Source organism: Pipistrellus hanaki, assembly GCF_964339955.1.
Source record: "Pipistrellus hanaki genome assembly, chromosome: 11".
NCBI lineage: Eukaryota > Metazoa > Chordata > Mammalia > Chiroptera > Vespertilionidae > Pipistrellus > Pipistrellus hanaki.
In genome coordinates, this window is record NC_140513.1 from 37666131 (window position 1) to 37690720 (window position 24590).

At 36.8% G+C, this 24590-nt stretch overlaps 1 protein-coding gene across 1 annotated transcript in view; it reads right to left on the bottom strand.

Moving 5' to 3' along the window:
• Positions 1-5986: 5986 nt before the first annotated feature.
• LOC311630496 (uncharacterized protein C9orf85 homolog) overlaps positions 5987-24590 on the bottom strand; it is a 53490-nt gene continuing 34886 nt past the window's right edge. Inside the window, exons 3-4 of the mRNA XM_084899571.1 lie at positions 9311-9424; positions 5987-8755 (exon numbers count right to left, since the gene is read on the bottom strand). Coding sequence (XP_084755697.1) covers positions 8602-8755; positions 9311-9424 — 268 coding nt within the window. The 3' untranslated portion in view covers positions 5987-8601. The remainder of the gene's footprint in view (positions 8756-9310; positions 9425-24590) is intronic.

Genomic DNA, 24590 nt, shown 5'->3' on the forward strand with positions numbered 1-24590 from the left:
AATACACGATTCTCCCAGTGTTTCCAGATGTTCTAGACCTTCTTAATATATTAATTAAATATTTTCCCAGAATAACATTTGGACACCTATAGCTTTTCATTTAGAGCACTTCACCAGAAAACATACGGTGTATACTATCCACAGTATAAATGGTTTAAAAGTCAGGCTACCTGCTGTTTCCTGCCTCTGCGGACGTGCTGTCATATCCTCTGCTGAGGGACGTCAGCTCTGGGCCGCAGGAGACCATCTTTCCTGACTGCAGCTGGTCCTGGCAATTTCCCCGGGGGCCCATTCATTTCCTCTCTCAGACATTCAGGTTGCTGTTCCCCATGTTGCCATCATTTTTCTTCATGATGGTAAGAGAAAAAAACCTCTTACAGATGAAAGATAATAAGCACCATAAATGGAGCACCTCCTATGGGCCAGGAGCTATATGGGTACTATATTTAATACTCACAGCAATCTTCTACTATAAAAATCACTGTCCTTGTTTTCAAGATACTTAAGGTACACATAAGGTAACCTCACATGGGTAAGGACATTGAGCCAGGGTCACCTGACCAGTAAGAAGCAGGGTTAGGATTCAAACAAATGTGCCTCCTACACTCCTGGAGTGCCTCCATCTCCTACTCTTCCTGAAGTCAAGATTTATGTGACTTTATCTCAAGGCATGGATTTGACCGCAGTGTACTATTAATTTTTAAAATGAAATATTATAATTACTGAAAAAAAACCCCACTATTTATTTATTTATTTATTTATTTATCCTTTATCCTCATCTGAGGATATTTTCCCATTAATTTTTAGAGAGAGTGGAAGGAGAGGAAGAGACAGAGAGAGAAACACCTCCTGCACATGTCCCAACCAGAGCTGGGGGATGGAGCCTGCAACCGAGATACATGCCCTTGACTGGAATCAGAGCCAGGACCCTTTAGTCCGTGGATTGATATTTTAGCCACTGAGACAAACTAGCTAGGGCTTATAATTACTTTTGAATTCAGGTGACATTTACACACAATGAAGTGAACAAATTCTAAGTGTTACACTTTATATTTCTAGGCACTTGTGTAACCATCACCTGGACTCTAGATCCTTGATGAAGACACAGGTGAATCCAGCACTCCAGAGGTTCCCTCATGCCCCTGCCTGGTCAGTCCACAATCCCAAAGGAAACCACTATTCTGATGTCTATCCCATAAGTTAGTTTTGAATATTTTTGAACTTCATATGAGATCATAAAGTGTATAATCTCTTGTATGTGGATTCTTTTGCTCATCTTATTTGTGAGGTTCATCAATGTACACAATGTACAAAATGGAAAAGTTAATTTTCCCTTGCCTCAAAATGGAGAAGTTAATTTATATACTTTAAATTAATGTTGTTCGAGGTTTCAGAAACTTCTAAACTGGATTTTGGTGAAAAAAATCGCTTAGTCAACTTAACACTTAGATACAAACTGTATTTTCATATCTAATATTTTTTTTAAACCCTCCACATTAATACCAACTATCAACTATATATTTTATGATAATACAAATTATTTTCTTTAAAATAAAACACAATTTTAAGTTTATAAAAAATATTAAAAGATAATATAGAAATAAAAGGTGAAAATTCATGTGTAATTTTATGTAGTACTATCTTTTGAAAGCCTGGTGCTTCAATTCTTTAAAAAGTCTTGTAGATGAGATTTGGGAAAACTGTAATTTTTTCCATATGTATAATTACTGACAAAAATGTGGGATCCCTTGGATAGAGTTGAGCAAGTAATCCCAGCATATCCCCCTGACTTCATAAGGGTTGTCAGTAAAATTGTGGAAAGTAGACTTGCAACACTCAATATTATTAACAAATCTGAACAAAATGAGTGACAAAAATCTATACCACAGTTACATAGAGGATGGCTATAATATTTTTTTTTCTTTTTAATGTAACTTCTTAACTGGACAACCATTCAGTAGAAGACTAATGTTACCAGGGAAGGAAAAGACTTAGAAAGGATGTAAGGAAGGGACAGAGGTGTGTTTGAATTAATGATATTACAAATTTCACTTAAGAAAAATCCCAAAATGTTTAGGAACATAAAATGTTATTTGTAGTTGAAATAATATAGGCTTTGGAGCCACAAAGACTTGGTATGAATCTCAGCATTATCTTTTTTACTTTGGCAAATTATTAAATCTCTGAGCCTTAGTTTAGTCACCTGAAAGATGAAAAATACTTACTCAGAACATAGTCAGTACAGCTACAGACATATCCAGAATTGTTACAAACACCTATATTCCTTCTATTACTCAAGTAGGTCTTACAATAAAGTGACATCACCTAATTAGAAAGATTACAGGTGTTATGATTAATATGTGGAAATCAATAGTCATTAGGGAAGAATAAAAAAAAGTGAATTCAGTTGTATCAGCAACAGCTAAAAACCTAAGCATTCTCTAATGATGCCTGGGAACCAACAGTTCTTCACACACACACACACACACACACACACACACACACACACAGACACACACACACAAAAAAAAAAAAAAAAAAAAAAAGGGAGAGAGAAAGCTCTAAATCAGTGTTTCCCAAATTTTTGAAGTATGTGTACTCCTTCTATAATTTTCGTAATGCTTAGTACCCCTCATATTCATGAGAAGGTAGAATTAGGTGCAACTAAGCACGGTGCAGTGCATATTTCCACCAAACTCCAGTGCAATGCGTACCCCCACCAAACTCTTCCCATACTCCTGGGGGTATGCGTACCACACTTTGGGAAACACTGCTAAATTGTCTAACAGAAATGAGATCGTGACTGTTTTCAATACTGTTTTCAATACTGCTATTTCAGGACTCTGCTCCCCTATCAGCAGAGTCCTGAAATAGCAGTATTGAAAACAATGGAGCCCTAATGGTTTGGCTCAGTTGGCCTGCAGACTGAAGGGTCCCAGGTTCGATTCAGGTCAAGGGCATGTACCTTGGTTGTGGGCACATCCACAGTAGGTGTGCAGGAGGAAGCTGAACGATGTTTCTAACTCTCTCTCTCTCTCCCTTCCTCTGTAAAAATAATCAATACAATATTTTTTTTAAAAAAAGAAAATAGTGGTGTTATCCATTTAGCAACTCACATATTCGTATGCACACTAGCCCTAATGTGCAGAACAGGTTCTGGGATCAGATGATCGTATAGGTTCAAAACCTATACAGTGTTTAGCTGTATGCCAAATCACTTAACCTCAGTTTCTTATCTATACATGAACTGGTAAATCATGTTAGTTATTGCTACGCAAGGCAATAATAAATATTCAATGAGCTTCTCATGTAAAGGGCGTAGTTTAGTGCAGTGCCAGGATACATTAAGCACTCAATGCATGTGCCCCTGGCCTTCTAGGACACCTTTCTTGATTTTCTTTCTACTCTGGTCACTCCACAGCCTTTTAAGCTGCATACATGCCAGGCAAAACTCCAGCAGTCCTCGCAGAGAACAGCTGCCAGAGGCTCAGAGCTGGGCAGAGACTTCCGAGGTCCCCGCGCTTGAGTCTGGGCTTACCGGGGTGGTGAGACCTTAATGAATATTCTTGGCATTAAGACCCCAGAGAATACATGCTTAGGAATAAAGACAACACACGAGGAGTAAGAGAAAGAAATGAGGACATCTAGAAAGAAGTATGAAACTGAAATAGACCACCCCTAACAAATTTTAAGCCCAAGTTCTGACAGGAGCAAGGTGATCTATAGTAATTCATTTTTTAGAGGGAGCCTCTATAATTTCTAGCATACAATAAAAATCATTAGACATGCAAAGTTGGGGATAGTGACTGAAAATCAAGAGATAAAATAATCTATTAAAAGCAAACAAAAGTGAACAAGGACTTCAATATAGCTACATTAATGTCAAGAAAATAGAGAAAAATATGGACAAGAAAGGTAACATGCAATCTTTTAACACAATTAAAATCTATAAAAAGATTCAGATGGACATTTTAGAACTGCAAAATTCAGTATCTGAAGTTAAGAATTTATTAGATGAGTTTAAAAGCAGACTGAACACATTAATCCTATTATAAAAGTAATAAGTCAGACCAAACAATAGAAAATATATAAATTGAAGCACAGAAAAAAAATGTAAAAAAAAAAAAAAGAGCACGAGAAAGACAGGAATAAAAAAGTTCCAACAGTAAATCTAACTGGCGTGCTGGAAGCAGAGGCAATAACAAGAAAAAGCAGTATTTGAAGATATAATGACCAACCATTTTCCAAGTTGGTGTAAGGACATTGACCAATAGAGGTCAGAAAACCTTAGGTGGCATAAATAAGAAATTCACAACTTAGAAATTATAGTCAAATGCATGAAAATCAAAGATAAAAAACATATTACAAGCATGTGATCTTACCTCATAGGACTCTCTTCCTTAATCACTCTTGGCAAATCTTGGGTTAGAGTCCTTGTAGTGGCTGTTTCCTTGGCCTGGAACATTCTCCCCAAAAATGTCTCTCCAGACACTTTATTTAAAAACTAGAGGCCTGGTGCATGAATTCATGTATAGGTGGGGTCTGGCCAGCCTGCCTCAATGGGGGCAATTGGGCTGGGCTGGTAGAGGGGAGGGGATGTGGGAGGTCAGCTGGCCCCACCCCTGAGGGGAGGACCAACTGGGGCCAAGGCTGGTCCCACCCCCGATTGGGAGTGGGGCCAGCCAGGGGGAGGGACCGTGGGCAATTGGGGGGAGGGGGCAATTGGGGCCCAGTTGGGCTGGTTGGCCGCTGCAGTGTGCATCATAGCAACCAGCCATTCCAGTCATTCTTGATGCTTGGCTTTTATATATGAAGATCATAGCCTACTTCCCACCCACCTGTGCACCCTCCTCTCCACCCATCCATGCCCTTAGACTTTCAATCACACCACCATACCTTATTTTTTCTCATAGAACCTTTCACCTTCTAATATATAATTTACTTATTATGTTTACTACTCATTGTCTGTCTTTACCCACTGAAAGGACATTTGTTTTGTTGATTGCTGTACCCCAAGCATTTTGAACACATAGGTGCTCAAAGATGATTTGTTGAATGAATGAATGTTAATCATTATATTGTTACCATTATTAATCCAAGCCTTCTTAGCCACCTAATAACTTGCTTGTGCCATATCCTACCTATAATATAGCTTTCTCTATTTACCTAGAAATGCTTTTGACATGTGAACACAGTGGTACTATGGGGCAGTAGTTAAATTAAAAAAAAAACAAAAAAAAAACACAGACTCTGAAACCAGATTGTTATTTAGCAGGAAAGGAGTAAACGGGAAGCTAGATACAGACAGGCCATTTCTACAATTTTGCGGGGAAAAAATGCATTTAGCACCCTCCAAGTCTATTCTCTGCTGATCAGATGCATGCCCAACAAGACCTGCGTAACATGAGAAAACGCTTGCCTGTCAATCACACCTGGAAACAGGAAATTGGCCAGCATGGACATGGCCATTACATGTGCATGAAATCTAAATATATATATTTCTAGACAAAGAAGGCCCTAGGTCTCTGGTTCCTGGAACTCCTGCTGCAGGGGGCTGAGTCTCCTGCACCTGCATGGCACATAGCCATGTTGGGCTCCATTCATGGAATAATAAACTTTAATTAGCCTGAATGCTGAACCACACCCAGCTACAACATGGAACAGGAGCTGTGGACACTGCCCTTGTTTCTCACTTTGCTGGACTCCCAGCTACACCTTTTCCAGACTGGCTTAAGAAACAGGGGACTTTGGAACCCAAGAAATGTAACTCCATGCCAATAAAGCCTGTTTCCACATCCCAGTCTCCAGTGGGGGATTCTGAAAATGCTTCTTTCAGTGGCACCTGAAAAACCAAGTCTGGTCCTTGAATTCCTCTGGCATCAACAGGAATATATATATACACACACACACACACACACACACACACACACACACACACACACATATGTATGTATGTATGTATATATATTTTTTCTGCATTCCAGATACATATGTCTTCTTTTGTAGAATATAGGCAAACAATCAAATTGATGCTCGTTACTAATTAATTTATACATATACACTCAATAGTAGCAATAATAACACTTGTGTAGTGGTTTTACAGGTTCTAAGTATTTTACATATTAATGCATTTAATCCTTCTAACAACCTCTTAGAAATCAAGGCACAGAAAAATTAATTTGTATCAAGTTCTATAGCTATTGACTGAGCCAAGATTTAGATCCATGTTGGGCTTCAATTAAACATACACACACACACACACAAACACACACACACACACACACACCTTTTTGGATTAGAAAGGATAATTCCTAAATAAATAAATGAAAATAAACTATCAAAATAGCCCTAGCTGGTGTGGTTCATTGATTGGGTGTCATCCCATGCACAGAAGGGTTGCCAGTTCGATTCCCAGTCAGGGCACAGGTTGTGGGGTCAATCCCTGGGAGAGGGCATTCAGGAGGTAGCCAGCCACTCTCACATTGATGTTTATTCTCTCTCCCTTTCTTTCTCTCTAAAAATCAATAAAAGTAATTTTTTTAAAATGACCTACATATAACAATTAAATTGAAGTCTGTTAAAAGAAAACACAGTATTTGTTAGCACTAACGAACGAAATGCAGATATTAGTAGGTGTCACTAGGTGATGCTGTTTGTTAAATTTCCCTCCTGGTAATCTGAGGACTTATTACTTACTCAGATGGGAAAGAACTTATTCTAGGCCTAATAAAAATTCAGTAGTCTCTTTAGCCACAAAAGTTATACAGTCCAGAAAATAAATTTATATGCAAACAGGTAAGCCACCCAAAGAAATTTTTAGTAAGACTGTAAGGTTAGAGTATTGAGACTTCCACATGATGAACATGGTATCTCTCTCTACTTATTTCATCTTTCTCTATTTTTGTCTCCATTTTCTTTAATGTCTTGATAAGATTTTGTTGACAGAGTTCTTGAGTATTTTTAAAATTTATTTCTGGTAAACAAATCTTTGATGCCACTGTAATGTTATCTGTCTTTACTTTTTTATGTTAAAAATTTTCAAAACTTTTTTTTTTACTGATTGATTTTTCAGAGAGGGAGACAGAGACAGAGAGAGGAAAACATTGATTTGTTGTTCCACTTATTGATGCATTCATTGGTTACTTTTTGTATGTGCCCTGACCGGGGATAGAACTCACAATCTTGGTGTATCAGGACAACACTCTGACTAACTGAGCTATTCAGGCAGGGACTATGTTGAAATATTTAAAACTGACATTACACTCTTAATGAGGCAAAATGTATACTGCACACTTACCAAACTGACAGAAATTCAACAATCTGATACCAAATGTTGGAAACAATGCAGAACACTGGAACTCTGATACACTGCTGTGGGGAAGGGAGATGGCAGTCCTTCTGGAAAGACAGCTGGCACTAAGCATTACTGATGCCCTCGACCACGGCTAGATTCATATATACAAAAATGTGTACCAAGAAATAAAACGTGTACTGAAAACACATGTAACAATGCTCTAAGCAGTATTGCTTATAATAGAGGAAAATTGAGATAACTCAAATGTCTGTCAACATTATAGAATAGAATATAAATTGTGGTGCATAAATATAATAGAATAAAACAGAGACATCTAAATGAACTAGTAACAGCTTTTGCAACAACCTGAATCAATCTCACAAATTTCATATTAATAAAAGAGGTACAAAATAATGTGCAAAAGTGCACTCAAAACTAATGCCTGCCACTTATTTTTAAATGGTTCAGCAAATAAAATATATATCCATATCCACCTATTCAGACAAAAGGGGCAAACTGTTAACAAATATGAATCTAGGTAGGATTATAAAAAGGTTCATTGCATTATTTTGCTACTTTCTTTAGGTTTGAGATTTTTCATAATAAAAAGAAAAAAGTTCAAAAAATCAGATAAAGTTAATTTACATTTTTTAGTAGTTTCTTCATCTGTGTGATAGATGTATGAGTTTCCTTTATAAGTATTTACTAAACTATACATATATATTTTATGCAGTTTTCTGTATGTATATTTTATAAAAGAAAAAAGGTTAAAATGTGATGATAAAAATACATTTTAAAAAACTGCTACATACTTGTTAAACATTATTATTTTTAAAATTAACTTTTTGCTTTATAAAGCAGCCAAACATTAAGGAAGGAGGCTTTTGTTTATGGGTACTTTACTTGAGGTAAATTTATCAAAAAGTACATACCTGAGTACCAATTTTTGAGGCTAACAATGTCATCTAATTTTTTCTATGAGATAGTTCTTACAAAACCATCAATTCTGAATCTTGTTACTTTGACATTCTTCTACATTAATTCCCATGAACTGCATTATGATACCCCAATGCTCACTTGGCAGATCTTTTAGCTCATGTTACTTGGAAATCTATTGTAAGAAAACTCTGCAAAAGCTTTATATTTGTTCAAATATTATACACAATTTATATTGTCCTAGTATAAATGTCATCATTTTCTATAGGTCGTTCTAAATTCTTTATTAGGATTTCACAGTATTTTTCTATAAAACACTCAAAGTCTAAAATTGTTCAGAATTTCATGTTTTCACACTGATTTTTAATATATTAATCTATTTGATTGTCATCTTCTTCTGAGTCATCTAAATCAATATTAAAATCTAAATCATCACTTTCTTCTTTATTTCTTCTGCAGCTTCTTCTACAATTGGAATGTGGATTATTTTCATTGTTTTCTGTCTTTTCTGGTTCTTTATTAAACCTAAAGATGGAAAGAAAAACCTTTTTATTTCCCAGGCTTTCACTATAGACATATGTAGATTGAAAATATCGATAACTTTCCACTACATTTCCTGATTAACAGAAGCCTAATAAAATAAGTAAAGAGAAAAAAAAAATCCTTGAAGACTATGTTAAAACCCATCAAATTATATTATTATAATTCTTTAATGTATTTTTCAACATATAGTTATTGACTGTTGTCGAAGTAGGCTCAAAAAAAATAATGCATGATGTCCAGTAAAGAAAAGTAGTCACATAATAAGGAACTTTTCAATAATGAGTAATGAATATGAACATCACAGATAAATATTTTAATTTCCTAAAAATATGAAGTTTTACTTATAGTTTCACTTCAACCTGTAATGATAAATTAAGACTTTTTTCCTATTAGGCAGAAAAAGTCTACATTAGTGTGATACACTGAAACTTACCAAAAGTAAGTTTCAAAGCTTCAGAGCTAATGAACATTTCCTTAAATAAAATTGGCTTGCCAATTACTAAAACAGTAAAACTTAAACATAAAAGAAATACTCACGGAGTAACAATGTCTTCTTTCTTTCCACATTTTGCGCAAACTTCAAGTTCACAGGCACATGGTCTACACATTATGTGATAAGAGTCTTTCACGGTCTTTTGTAAACATTTTACACTACAAGTAGAAAATGAAATCAAACATTAATTTTTACTAATTACCTAAGATGTATGATATTTGATAAAATGAGGAAGTAAAGGTAAATGTTCTAGATAAAAAGCCCGAAACTCAAAACTCCTAAATTCCAATCTCAGAAAAAAGAGGCATATATAAAACTTTAGACGATAATAATAATAATAAAAAAATCCAATCTCAGGTATTTATCTAATATAACTTTACAATTAAATAAGCATTTCTAGATAACAGGTTACAGATGTACTTGAGATATATCTGCTTTCATAATGCCTTAAAAAATGTCATCTGCAAACAGTGACAGTTTTATTTCTCCCTTTCCAACTTGGATGCCCTTTATTTCTTTTTCTTGCCTAATACTCTGGCCAGGACTTACAAAAGCTGAATAAAAGTGGTAAGAGTGGGCACTCTGTCTTGCTCTGATCTAAACAGGAAAAGCTTTTAGCTTTCTCCTGATGAATATGATGTCAGCTGTTGGCTATATCTATTAAGATGATCATATAATTTTTATCTTTCATTCTGTTAATATGATGTATCACATTGATTGATTTGTAGATGATAAACTACTGGTATCTTTGCATTCCTGGAACAAATCCCACTTGATTATGGTATATGATCCTTTTAATGTACTGTTGAATTTGATCTGCTACTATTCTGTTGAGGATTTTTGCTTATATAGTAGAAGGGAATATTGGCCTGTAATTTTCTTGTGATACCCTGTCTAGTTTTAGTATCAGTGATGCAGGCCTCATAAAATGGGTTTGGAAGTGTTTCCTCCTCTTCTATTTTTTGGAAAAGTTAAGAAGAGTTGGTATTAATTTTCTTAGAATGTTAGAAATTAGCAGTGAAGCTATCTGATCTTGCCCTTTTGTTTGTTGGGAATTTTTTATTATTGATTCAATCTTTTTACTAGTAATCTATTCAGATTTTCTCTTCCTTAATGATTCAGTCTTGGCAGATTGTATGACTAGGAATTTATCTGTTTTTTCTAGGTTGTCAAATTTATTGGTGTACAATTGTTCATAGTAGTCTGTTGTGAATCTATTTTTGTGGTATCAGTTATAACAGCTCTTTCATTCTAGATTTTATTTGAGTCCTCTCTAGCTAAAGATTTGTCAATTTTGTTTATGTTTTTAACTAATCAACTCATTAATATTTCCTATTGTCTTTTCAGTTTTCGTTTCATTTATTTTAGCTCTGATCTATGTTAATTCCTTATTTCTAAATGCTTTGTACTTTTTTCTTCTTTCTCTAAGTCCTTAAGGTGTAAAGTTAGGTTGTTTGTTTCTTTTTGTAAGCAGTTATTTCTGTGAACTTCTCTCTTACTACAGTTACTGTTGCATCCCAATGTTTTGGTATGTAATATTTCCATTTTCACTTATCTCGGGGTATTTTTTAAAAAATTTTCTCGGATTTCTTCTTTGACCCATTGATTGTTTAACAGCATGTTGCTTATTCTCCACAAATTAGCAAATTTTATGGTTTTCTTCTTGTAAGTTGATTTCTAGTTTCATACTATTGTGGTTACAAAAGATGCTTGATATAATTTTAATCTTCTTAAATTTTTACCACTTGTTTTGAGGACTGACATATGATTTATCCTCAACAACATTCAATGTGCATTTGAGAATAATGTATATTCCATTGCTTTAGGATAGAATGTTCTGCATATCTATAATAACAAAAGTGTAATATGCTAATTAGACCGGAAAGCTGAAAGACCTTCCCAATGAAGCTGGGGCTGCGAGGACTGAGGCAAGCTGTCATGGCTACAAGGGCCGAGCCCCTTGCATGAATTTCGTGAATCGGGCCTCTAGTATTTGTATAATATTGTTAAAAATGCCCATACTACTTAAAGCAATATACAGATTCAATGCAATCCTATAAAATCTTGATGACATTTTTCACAGAAATGAAACAAATAATTCTGAAATTTATATGCATAAAAAACCCCATTTAGTCAAAGCAATATTGAGAAAAATGAACAAAGTTGGAGGCATCATGCTCCCTGATTTCAAACTATATTACAAAGCTATAATGATCAAAATGGTATGATATTAGCTTAAAGAGACACACAGATCAAAGAGATTAGAGACCCCATAATTAAACTCACTCATATATAGTCAATTAATTTGCAATAAAGCAGACAAAAATATATTAACAGACTCTTCAATAATTGCTGGGAAAACTGGACAGCCTCATACAAAGGAAAAGAGAATGAATCACAATTATACATCATACCCCAAAACTAACTAAAACTGGATTAAAGACTTAAATGTAAGACCTGAAACCATAAAACTTCTAAAAGAAAACATAGGCTCTAATTATTTAAATTTGACACCAAAATTAAAGGGAACAAAAACAACCAAACAAAAATAAGCAATTGGGTCTAAATCAAACTAAAAAGCTCAGTATAACAAAGGAAACCATCAACAAAATAAAAAGGCAACCTACTAAATAGGGAAAATATAAGTAAAACATATATCTGTAAGAGGTGAATATCCAAAATATATAAAGAACTCATACAAATCAATAGAAAAACAATCAATCTGATTAAAAATTGGGCAGAGAATCTGAATAGACATTTTCCCAAAAATAATAAACAGATGGTCAACATGTATATGAAAAGATGTTCAGCGTCACTAGTTCTCAGGAAAATGAAAATCAAAACCACAATGAGATTATTCCTTCAAAAAGCTATTATCAAAAAGACTAGAAATAACAAGTGTTGGTGAAGACATAAAGAAAAGAGAACCCTTGTGCACTGTTGGTGAAAATGTAAATTGGTATAGTTAGTGCTATGGAAAAAGTATAGAGGTTCATAAAAAAATTAAAAAATGGAACTACCGCTGAAACCGGTTTGGCACAGATAGAGCATTGGTCTGCAGACTGAAAGATCCCAGGTTCGATTCCAGTCAAGGGCATGTACATTGGTTGCGGGCACATCACCAGTAAGGAGTGTGCAGGAGGCAGCTGGTCGATGTATCTCTCTCATCGATGTTTCTAACTCTCTATCCCTCTCCCTTCCTCTCTGTAAAAAATCAATAAAACATATTTTAAAAAAAATAGAACTACCACATGATTCAGCAATCTACTTCTGGCTATTTATTTGAAGAAAATGAAATCACTAACTCAAAAAGACATATATACACCCACGTTCATTGCACCATTATGTATAAAAGACAAGAAATGGCTTAATATCGACCTATGAACAAGGAGGTCATAGTTCGATTTCCTGACAGGGCACATGCTTGGGTAGCAGGCTCAATCCTCAGTAGGAAGCCAACCAATGGTCTTCTCTCATCACTGATGTCTCTCTGTCTCTCTCACTTTCTGAAATCAATAAAAATCTATTTTTAAAGATCCACTTTAAACATGAACATATAGTTAAAGAAAGTATAGTACCATGACAATGAAGGGATACATTTTCCAAAAAACGCACAATATTCCTGAATGTTTATGTACGCAACAATAGGCTGTTAAAATAAGTGAGGGGGAAACTATGAAATAAAAAGAGAAATAGACAAGTTCATAATTACAAATAGGGACTTCATCACTTCTCTCTCTAACTAACTGGGTGAATAGACAAAAAAATAAAAAAATAAAATCAGTAGCCGAAACCGGTTTGGCTCAGTGGTAGAGTGTCGGTCTGCGGACTGAAAGGCCCCAGGTTTGATTCCGGTCGGGCATATATGTTGGTTGCGGGCACAACCCAGTGGAGAAGGGAGGCGTTGGGGGTGATAAGACCATAGGTGGGGCAGTTGGGGGCAAGCAGGCCAGCAGGGGGGCAGTTGGGAGTGAGCACACTGGCATGGGGCGGGCAGTTGGGGGTGATCAGGTTGGCAGGTGGGGGGCATTTGGGGGTGAGCAGGTCAACAGGCAGAGTGGTTAGGGGCAATTAGGCAGACAGGCAAGTGAGCAGTTAGGAGCCAGCAGTTCCAGATTGCAGGAGGGATGTCTGACTGCTGGTTTAGGCCTGTTCCCTGTAAACCAGAGTAAGATATCCTTCCAGGGGTCCCAGATTGGAGAGGGTACAGGCCGGGCTGAGGGACACCCCCCACCTCCCCCCCGCACCCTACCCCCTGCACAAATTTCATGCACCGGGCCACTAGTTTAAGAAATAATACTGATTTTATACAAAAACCTTCCACAAAAAAAAAAGGAAGAAACACTTCCCAATTTATTTGATGAGGCCCTAATAGCAAAACAAAGCAAACATAAAATTACAGATTAGTAATTCTAATAAACATAGATATAAAAATCTATGACAAAATATTAGTAAAAAGGATACATATAATGACTAAGTGGGGTTTACACAGGGCACACAAGACTAATTCAATGTTAATATCAATAAATTTAATTCACCAAATCAGGGTTGTAAGAAAGACAAACCATATGATAATCTCAATAGATGCAGAAAAAGCATGACAAAATTTAATAACTATTCAGAATAAAAAGCCTCAGTAAAGTATGAATTGGAGGAAAATTCTTCAACCTCATAAAGAGCAACTACAAAGAATCTATAACCAATATCATACTTAATGATAAAAGACTGAATACCTTCCCCCTAAAATCAGAAGCAAGGCAAGAGTATCTGCCCTCATCACTCCCAGACAGCACAAAATCAAATGAAATAAAAGCCATACAGATTGGAAAGCAAGAAATAAAACTGTGTTCATGTAGAAAATCCCAAAGAATCTATTTTTAAAAGCATTAGAAATAAAATGTGAGTTTATTAAAGTCACAATATATAGTCAGTAAACAAAAATAAACTGTATTTCTACATTGTAGCAATGGCCAGTGATTTTCTGTAAAAATTGACAACCTGATTCTAAAAGTTATTTTTTTTTAAAAAGCTAAGGAACTATAATAGTCAAAACCTCTTTCAAAGAGAAAAAAAGGTTGGAAGATTCTCTTGATTGGATTTCAAGACTTACCATAAAGCCCCAGTAATCAAGATAGTGTGGTTGGTGACTAACACACTGATCAATGAGATACAATAGATTGGAATCCAAAAATAAACCCATACATATATCAACTAATTTCCAACATAAGACACGGGGAATTCAAGGAAGAAAGGGTAGCTTTTTCAACAAATGATGCTGGAATAATTGAAGAGCCATAAAATCAACAGGAAATGAGTTATAAACCCAAATAAAAAAGTAGAAAATATTTGCAAAACACATATCTGATAAAATAGTTATACTCAGGATATAAAAAAAACTTTCAAAACTCAGTAATAAGTAAACAAAACAACTCAATAAAAAATTAGCTAATGAACAGAAAGAACTACCCCAAAGAAGAAATAGAGATGCCAAATGAGCACATGAAAAGATGCTTAGCACCAGAGGTCATCAGAGAGATGCAAATTTTAATCACAATGAGATTCAGCTTATGGCTAAAACATCTGGGACTCTCAAACTATTGATGGGAATGTAAATGGCATAGCCACTCTTGGAAAAGTTAGACAGTTTAATATAAAAACAACCTTAACATACAATCCAGCAATCTCACTACTATATATTTACTCTCCCCCCCAAATGAAAACATATGTTCACACAAAACCTATACATAAATGTTTATGGCAGTGTAATTCATAACTACCAACAGCTAGCAAAATCTAAATGTCCATCAACTGGTAGAATGAATGAACAATTGGTGGTCGAATCAGTGGAAAAATAAGTCTGAATTAGGAAAATTTTCAGTGTTGAATTGTTTGTTTGTTTTTTGCTTTAATTTTTTTTAAAGTTTTAAAATAATTTTAACAAAAATCTATTGTGGCTAGGTTCATTTCAGGGTTTAAGAAAATTACAATGTTTTCATTTCTCTATGTTGTTTCACACCAGGGACTTCACGGGTAAACCAATCCTTAAAAGTATCCAAATAGCTAATTCAGGGATAAAACTATTTACTGAATTGTCAAAGTTAAAATTTACATGTAAACTACGCGTAAAAATGGGATCTCCTGTTTTGAAACCTGAAGTCAAAAAAGATCACAGATTCTACATTCTAGCCCAACTAATTCCCAAAACTGTGCCTCAAAACACTGGCTCAATCACCTGCATAGTTTATTCAAATGCAGATTACTGGCTACACCCATTATTTACATAATGAGAATCTTGGGAATGGGTCCCAATCTGTCAGTTAAACTCTTTTTTAAGACATTCTTATGCACATCACCACTTGTAAACCCCTGACTGGATCAAAGAAATACTTCCTCGATGGGGGGCTTTCTACTGTTTCCACTGCTGGCTGAGACTGGAATTCTATTGCTGAAGTAGATTATTCTCTTTTCACATTTAAATTCATTCCGAAAACCGGTTAGGTTATAGCACTTCTAGGACTATAAATATACCCATTTATAAGAAAATGCACACATATTTTGTAACTGACATGTTTCCTCATGTTTGTGAAAATGTAAATTATATACATTTTTAGATGTTTACCATCTTCCCAGTTTCTGTCACAGAAGTGGGACCTTGATATGCCTTCTCTTTCAAAACTCTTAATCCATGCTTGACATCCTCACTGGAAGTAGAGTGAGAAAAGTCTGAAAGTAAGTTTCTGGATTTTTTTTTTTTTTTTTTTTTTTTTTTTACCAAAATAGTATATTTGCCTAGCCATAGAATCTTGATCTTAATAATTAAATTGTTTAGGTATTATTTTAATGATACATGATATAAATTCCAAATTGTCATAAAACTCATGAAACACACTGAAACATCTTTAAAATAATTGCAAATTATTTAATCACTCCTAAGAGTGTGTTTTTCATATAAAATACATAGTAAGGAGAGACTTTAAAATCACCTAATGTAAGTTTTACCTAATTTTCCTTAAAAAATAGCTATATTTAGAAAATTTTATGAGTACATTGCAAAGAGAACTTCAGATATTAAAATAATGATGGTTTTGCCTTTTTTTCCCCCCCCTCCATTTCTCCATAGCATACAACTCCTAGGTATAATCAAACAATCTTGAACATTCATATACCACAAGTAATTATTTTAATGAAAACTGTGGTCAAATAAAAACACAGGTCATTCCTATAAGCCATGTTTACTAACAAAGGAGGTAGTAATACACTTTTTTAGAATGTTATTTTAAAAGTAAAAAGACATTTACCTTTTTATAATGAAAAACACACAAAAAAAGTAATTAAGTTAAAAAATGTTCATTACATATTTAAGGATGAAAACAGTGACAAAATTTGAAGTTTTCAATGGACCACTTGTCTCACTAATATTTTTATTTTAAAAGTTATTTTTCATTTGAAAGTTATTAATATTAATACTTTATGAGCACATTATTTATATTCATATTATTTATTAAATAATTATTTTTAAATGTCTGACTCATATCTAATATAAATATCAATATACATAAAACCCATATACATATATGAACCAAGTTCTCTGTGGTCTCAGTCATTTTTAAGAATATAAAATGGGGCCTAACCGGTTTGGCTCAGTGGATAGAGCCTGCGGACTGAAAGGTCCCAGGTTCGATTCCGGTCAAGAGCATGTACCTTGGTTATGGGTACATTCCCAGTAGGGGGTGTGCAGAAGGCAGCTGGTCGATGTTTCTCTCTCATCAATTTTTCTGGCTCTCTATCCCTCTGTAAAAAACAAATCAAATATATTAAAAAAAAAAAAAAAAAAAAAAAAGAATACAAAATGGTTCTAAGAACACAGTGTACAAAAGCCTAATATGCAAAGTGTTCCCCCAGGCGGGAGTTAGACCAACTGAGTTCACTATGATGTGTGCTGACCACCAGGGTGCGATGTAGATCAAAGGAAGGCCCTGGCTAACACTGGCAGCCAGGGAAGGGAGACAAGGAAGGGAGGCCCTGGCTGATAGCTGGCAGCCGCTAGGGACCCTAGCTATGCATGAATTTTGTGCACTGGGCCTCTAGTATACAATAAATACCAATGGGGAAAAGAATTGATCTTATATTTCTAGTACTTACTAGAAATAAAAGGCTTCCTTTACTCTGCCACAACATTTCTAGCACTGCCTCCAGTTCTTGGTTATATTATTGCACTTTAACCTTTATCCTAATTAAGCTCCACTTGCATACTCTCACATATTCGATGACTAAGTGCTTTCGTAAACAGTGAGCTGTGCTACTCCACCCTTACTGTGCAAATAATAGAAACCTAACATTGACAGAATTCCACAGCACATTTCCTCCAAGGGCTCTAAGTAATCTGTGCTAACAGAGAAAGATTCTAAAACTATACTAAGGAATTACATCATATGATACTTAGAAAATGTTTTTAAGAAAACAATATCCCCAAATTTCAAGAACTTTGAGAAGTTATAATTCACTTTCCTGTGTCCCTAAATGAGGTGTTTGAAAATAAGTAGAAAGATCAAACTAACTTTCCCTTCCCTCCCTTCCTTCCTCTTTCTTTCTTTCTTTCAATTGATTTGAGAGACAAAGGAAGAGGGAGGGAGAGAGATGTCAATGTGAGAGTGAGACATTAATCAGTTGTCTCCTGTTCACACCTACTGGAGACCAAACCCACAACCTGGGCATGTGCCCTGACCAGGAATGGAACTGGTGACCTTTTGGTGCACAGGCCACTCAACCAACTGGGCCACATTGGCCAGGGCTGGACCAACTGTTGCAGTACATGTGATTAGAATAATTCTTAAGAGTACATAATAATTCACCTCTGACCAAGAGTAGTTTAGGAAAAAAGAGAAAATCAAAATCATTATACTTTAGGTCAGGCAATTTTAAATCAAACCTTGCTGTATCATTATTAATGTCAAAAAGTAGGCTTCATACACAGGTGAGCGATTCATGACAGTAATGAAAACAATACTTTTACCTTTAATTAATATATTCAAAGCAGATAGAAAATCTTTTTTGTGACAGACAGCACTGATTAATGTTCATGGATCAACATCCTATATAATAAAAGCCTAATATGCTAAGTGTCTGGTCATCTGGTTGGCCGTTCAACCAATCAAAGGGTAATATGGTAATAATGTGCTAAGACTGCTCAACCGCTTGCTATGATGTGCACTGACAATCAGGGGGCAGACAGTTAACTGGACGACTAATTGCTATGACATACACTGACCACCAGGGGAAGATGCTCCAACTGGTAGGTTAGCTTGCTGCTGCAGTCTGGCCGATTAGGTCTGGCAAACCTCCCATGATCCCCACCCCCACCCCCGGCCCCAATCGTGCACTGGTGCGGTCCCTTGGCCTGGCCTGCACCCTCTCGCAATCCAGGATCCCTTAGGGAATGTCAGAGAGTTGGTTTTGGCCCAACGGCAGAACGACTGGTCACTATATGCGCACTGACCACCAGAGGACAGATGCTCAATGCAGGAGCTCCCCCCCTGGTGGTCAGTGCGCTCCCACAGGGGGAGTGCCACTTAGCAAGAAGCCCTGGAAAGCACAGTGGCGGTGGTGGGAGCCTCTCCTGCTTCCACAGTAGTGCTAAGAATGTCCCCTGGGGAGTGGGCCTAAGCCATCAGTCAGACATCCCCTGAGGGCTCCCAGACTGCAAGAGGGTGCACACTGGGCTGAGGGACGAATTTCCTGCATCAAGCCTCTAGTTACATAATAAGAGGAAATATAAATGAGTAAATGACAATTTATGTGGAACCCCCAAAAGATATACAAGGACAGCTCGAGATTAACTGCATTGTCTGTTAAAGATAACAGGGTTCTTGATTATTTTTTCTTCCATTCTCTGTTGCCTTCCTCAAAATGTTTTCTATAAACATTATTTATAGGAAGTGCTCTTCTACTTTTAATTTATAACTTTAAAAAAATGATTTTAGAAACAGAAAGGGGAGAGAGAGAGGAAGGGAGAGAGAGAAAGAGAGAGAAACACACAGAGAGAAATAGTGATTTTTGTTGTCGTATTTATTTATGCATTCTTTGGTTGATTCCTGAATGTGCCCTGAACCCATAACCTTGGTGTATCTTGAGGTCATTCTAATCAACTTAGTTGCCCAGCCAGGGCCTAATTTATAACTTTTCTAAATCTCTCTCTCCTGTTTTCACTTCATCATTAGTATGCACTCTTACCTTGTGTCCTAAAAACAAGTAATTAATGCCAATTGATGGGCAAAGACTCTAGTGCCAAAGAATGAATATAAGGTACTGCCATAAATATGACCTCAAGCTGGTGAGTATATCTGGTGCTCTCTGTGTATTAATTTGCTCTCACTGATAAATGAGTGCAGTGGTTCTCTTTATGAAGCAGAATTTTAGGAGTACAAGCTTCTTTCCTTTAAAAATAATGGGTTAAAGAATGCTGGCAAGGATGTGGAGAAATTGGAATCCTTGTACACTGTGGGTGGGATTGTAAAATGGTGCAATCACTACGGAAAAAGTATGGAGAGTCCTCAAAAACTTAAAAATAGAACTACTGTATGATTCAGCAAGAGTCTTAAAGAGATATTTACAAAATGTTCATAGCAATATTCACAATAGGTAACAGACGAATGATAAAATGAAAATAGAGAGATAGATTTAGTAAAAAAAAAAAAAAAAAAAAAAGTTATAATTCACGCCCTGTCTAGGCAGCTGAGTTGGTTAAAGTATCCTCTGAAAACATAATTGTGAAAGCAACACAAATGTCCATCAGGGGATGAATAAACAAACTGTGCTGTACACATACACACACACATAAACACACACACACACACACACACACACACACACACACAGAAATATTATTCATCCTTAAAAAGTAAGGGAATTCTATTACATGCTACAACCCAAAAGAGCCTTTAAGACTGTATGCTTAGTAAAATACACTGAACACAGAAGGACAAATACTGTATAACTTTCATTTATATGAGGTCTTTAAAGTAGTTAAATTCACAGCAATACAAAGTAGAATGGTGATTATCAGGCGGTGGAAGGAGCGGACTGGGGAGTTGTGGTTTAATGTGAATAGTTTCAAACTTGCAAGATGAAAAAGTCCTGGAGATGTGTTGCACAGCAATGTAAATATTCTTTTTTTAAAAAAATATATATTTTATTAATTTTTTACAGAGAGGAAGGGAGAGGGATGGAGAGCCAGGGACATCGATGAGAGAGAAACATCGACCAGTTGCCTCCTGCACACCCTCCACTGGGGATGTGCCCACAACCAAAGTACATGCCCCTGACCAGAATCGAACTTGGAACCCTCAGGCCGCAGACTGAGGCTCTATCTATCCACTGAGCCAAACCAGCTTTGGCAACATGAATATTCTTAACATTACTGAACTATCTACACTTAAAAATCATTAAGATAGTAAATTTTATGTTGTATATTTTTTACTATTATACTTCCAGAAAAGTAGATAAGTAGTTAACTTTAAAAAGAACAGGGCTAATCTAAAAATGATTATCTTGAAGGTCAGAGTTTGGCTAATTTGATTGAGAAACTTCTGTAGTAAAGAGGGAACCAGCATATTGTTAGCGAGGTAAATCACAGAGTGGCATGACTTGTTAGCAACATCTCATCCCCTCTCTCTCATTTTCTCCCCAATAGAATTATTTTCTGTTTTCCCAGGCTCAACTACAGTAGACATGAAAGCAGGACTTCTCTGGGAACAAAGCTCCCCTCCTGCTGCTAGAAACCCAACTCTTCCCCATAGGAGGCCTTAAAACATTTATGTGCTACAAGCCTTTTAACAACATTCATTTGCTCAAACTCCGGACCAATGGGGGTATCTATAATAATAAAAGCATAATATATAATATGCAAATCGACCAAACAGCCAAACAGCAGAACCACTGTCCAGATGACAACGCTATGACATGTACTGACGCCAGGCCAGCCAAGGCAGATGCAATGCAATTGGTTGGGGGGTGGGATGCCATCGCTCCAGGATTGCCCTGCATAGGGAGGCCCAGGACATTGGCCAACAGGACAATCAATCGGGGGGGTGGGGGGGGTGGGGGGGTGGGTGTGTGTGTGTGTGGAGGGGGAGACTCCACAATTGCCCTGCAGAAGGAGGCCCAGGCTACTCAGCTGGTGGTGCTACAGTGAGGCCTTCCTCTATAGGGCGATAAATCAAGGGGCTCCATGACTGCAAGAGAGCACAGGCCAGGCTGAAGTACCACACCCCCCGGTCCCCTGAGTGCACAAATTTCGTACGCAAACTCATGCACCGGGCTTCTAGTTTGAGTATAACTGAGAATAGAAGATTATTTATTTATTTATTTAATACAATGAAGTATGAGGAGATCAGGGCTGCCTTGGGCAGTCAATGGGAATAAAAACTAAAAGGCAATACATTAAAAAACTATTAGTTAAAAAGGGCTAAACACCTGGATGTGAAGGGCTAAAAAAAGGGCTAAACACCTGGAGGAGTATCTTTGTTTGATGAAAAGATGTAATCAAAAGCAGTGTGTTAGGCAGAAAGCACCTACATGTTGTGAAAATGGTGGGCTAGACATCCCTAGAGCAATGCTGGTTCCAAGGCATGTTCTTTCCTTCTTCACCTGAATTACTTTCAGGATGAAATCTACTTTCAACCACATTCTTCTTGTGGCATTTAAGCTCCCTTCTCCCCATTCAGGACAGTTCTGTTTTAGCCTGCTGTATTTGATGAACTTCCTGGCAAGCTTTTGTTTTATTCAAGAATGCTATATGCCGGGACCGGTTTGGCTCAGTGGATAGAGCATCGGCTTGCGGAGTGAAGAGTCACGGGTTCGATTCCGGTCAAGGGCATGTACCTTGGTTGCGGGCACATCCCCAGTGAGGGGTGTGCAAGAGGTAGCTGGTAGATGTTTCTCTCTTATCGACGTTTCTAACTCTCTGTTCCTCTCAATTCCTCTCTGTGTAAAATCAATAAAATATATTTAAAAAAAAGAAGAAAAGAATTCTATAGATGCAAAGTCTGAAAAACATTAACCTAAGATATTGAAGGGACAAAAGTTTTGCCACCCTGAAGCTGCCTTTTTGGCATATTGATTTTAAACTGTTTATTAAGAAACAAAAGACTTGGAAAGAACCTTTGGCCCTCCCCCTTTTCCTGCCCAAGAGATGCAGACAGGAACCTGCTTTGAGAAGGGAACCTTGGCTAAATCGCCTTAAGAATCTTCACCCTGGCACTGGTCAGGAAGAACCCAGCTAGATAGCAAGAATAGTCCTGCCACTGATGTTCTGCTCTCCCTCAACAATCTGTAAATTGCCCATTCTCACTCCTGAAATCTAAGACTCCATTCCTACCTCCCTTCCCTTCCCCCACCCCTGCCTTTTCTCCTTTGTCCCAAAACATCTTATATACCCAATGTTGCCTCACTCTCTTTGGAATTTTCATGACAATGTGAATTCCCCATGAACATGTATTAAAACCTTGATTTTTCTCCTGTTAATCTGTCCCTGTTAATTTTATTAGTCCAGCCTAGAAAAACTTAGGAGTTGAAGAGTATTAATATTTTTTTTTAATATATTTTATTGATTTTTTACAGAGAGGAAAGGAGAGAGAGATAGAGAGCTAGAAACATCGATGAGAGAGAAACATCGACCAGCTGCCTCTTGCACAGCCCCTACTGGGGATGTGCCAGCAACCAATGTACATGCCCTTGACTGGAATCGAACCTGGGACCCCTCAGTCCGCAGACCGACGCTCGACCACTGAGCCAAGCTGGCTTCGGAGAGTATTAATATTCTTTAGCCCCCACAGTATACTAGTATATGACGCTTCAGTGGCTTGGCCCTGTGAGTACCCATTGGTTTTGTACATAGCAGTTTCTCAACAAGACACTATTGACATGTTGGATTGGATAGGTCTTTGTTGTGGGGGCTGTCCTGTGTGGTGTAGGATGTTTGGTAGCATCCCTGGCCTCTACCCACTACTATATGCCAGTAGCACCCCTCCCAGATTCTATAGTCATGACAACAAAAAATTTCTCCAGACATTCCCAAATATCCCTGGGGTCAAAATCCCCTTTTCCTTTTGAGAACTACTGATACAGAGGACTTACGGGTCCAAGTCTAAACTCAGACCCCAATCTGTTTTGGGCCTGCTGCAGTGTTATTCCAACTTCTCCTTTCTTTTCCACTACTATGGCCATGTTAAACATTAGCTAGCACCTTATTTTTTTTTTTAACTTATGGGTAGGAAGAGAAAAGCAGCAGCTAGAGATTTTAACACAGGTTTGGGTATTTGCCTACCATACTTGTAAATTAATAGGAGAAAAGGATTGCTTAGTTACCTGAAATACAAAGCAGAAGTCTGTAGGTACCAGCATCTGAATGTAAAATTTGTAAAAGTCTGTAGGCATGTTAGTATCTGAATGTAAAATTGTTTCTCTAACTACATGTTTGTTTCTTTAAAGATAGGATTTAATAAGTATAAATCCTAACAATAGAAAAATTTAATGTGTAAGTGATTATGCTTGATCAAAGCTTCAGTGGGAGTCTAAAATACATATACATACAATACTTTTCCTCCCACTTTCTAAATTCTTCTGGTTTGACTAATCACCAAATTAAAAACATAGAGATTAACAGGAAAAAATAAAGTTTCATACATGCACATGGGGAATTCACATAGACATGATAGATCCATAAAAATTCCAAAGACAAGTGAGGCAACATTGGGTATGTAAGACATTTCTGGACAAGGAGATAATAGATTTCAGAAGTGAGAATGGGCAATTTACAGGTAGTTGAGGATGACAAAACATGCCTGGCAGGAAAATCCGTGGAGGTGACTCAGACACAATGGGGCACAGTGGGTATCTAGCTGACAGGCACCTGCCTGAAGTCCTCTTGTTTACCCTACTTAATTCAAGTTGGGCTAAGGGGAGTATCATAAGATCTCCTTCCAGAAGCTGGGTTCTTTGTCTGAAACTCTTGGGCAGGGAAGGGGGGAGGGTCAAAGAATCTTTCCCGATCTTTTGTTTCTTAGTAAACAGTTTAAAAAATCAACATCCCAAAAAGCAGCTTCAGGGTGGCAGGATTTTGACCCCTTCACGTCCCATCAAGTACCTTTCATCATTGCATTTAAATGCCTTACAGTGTTCGTCAAGTCTTAATATGCAGAGAAAGCAAGGTGGATAGAGATGAGTTATCCTTTCTACAAGACTCTCAATCTAGATTAGAGTTTGAAAGCAGGGCTTTCTAAAATGCCTCATGTGTCACGTATTCAGTGTAATCTGAAATTCATAACG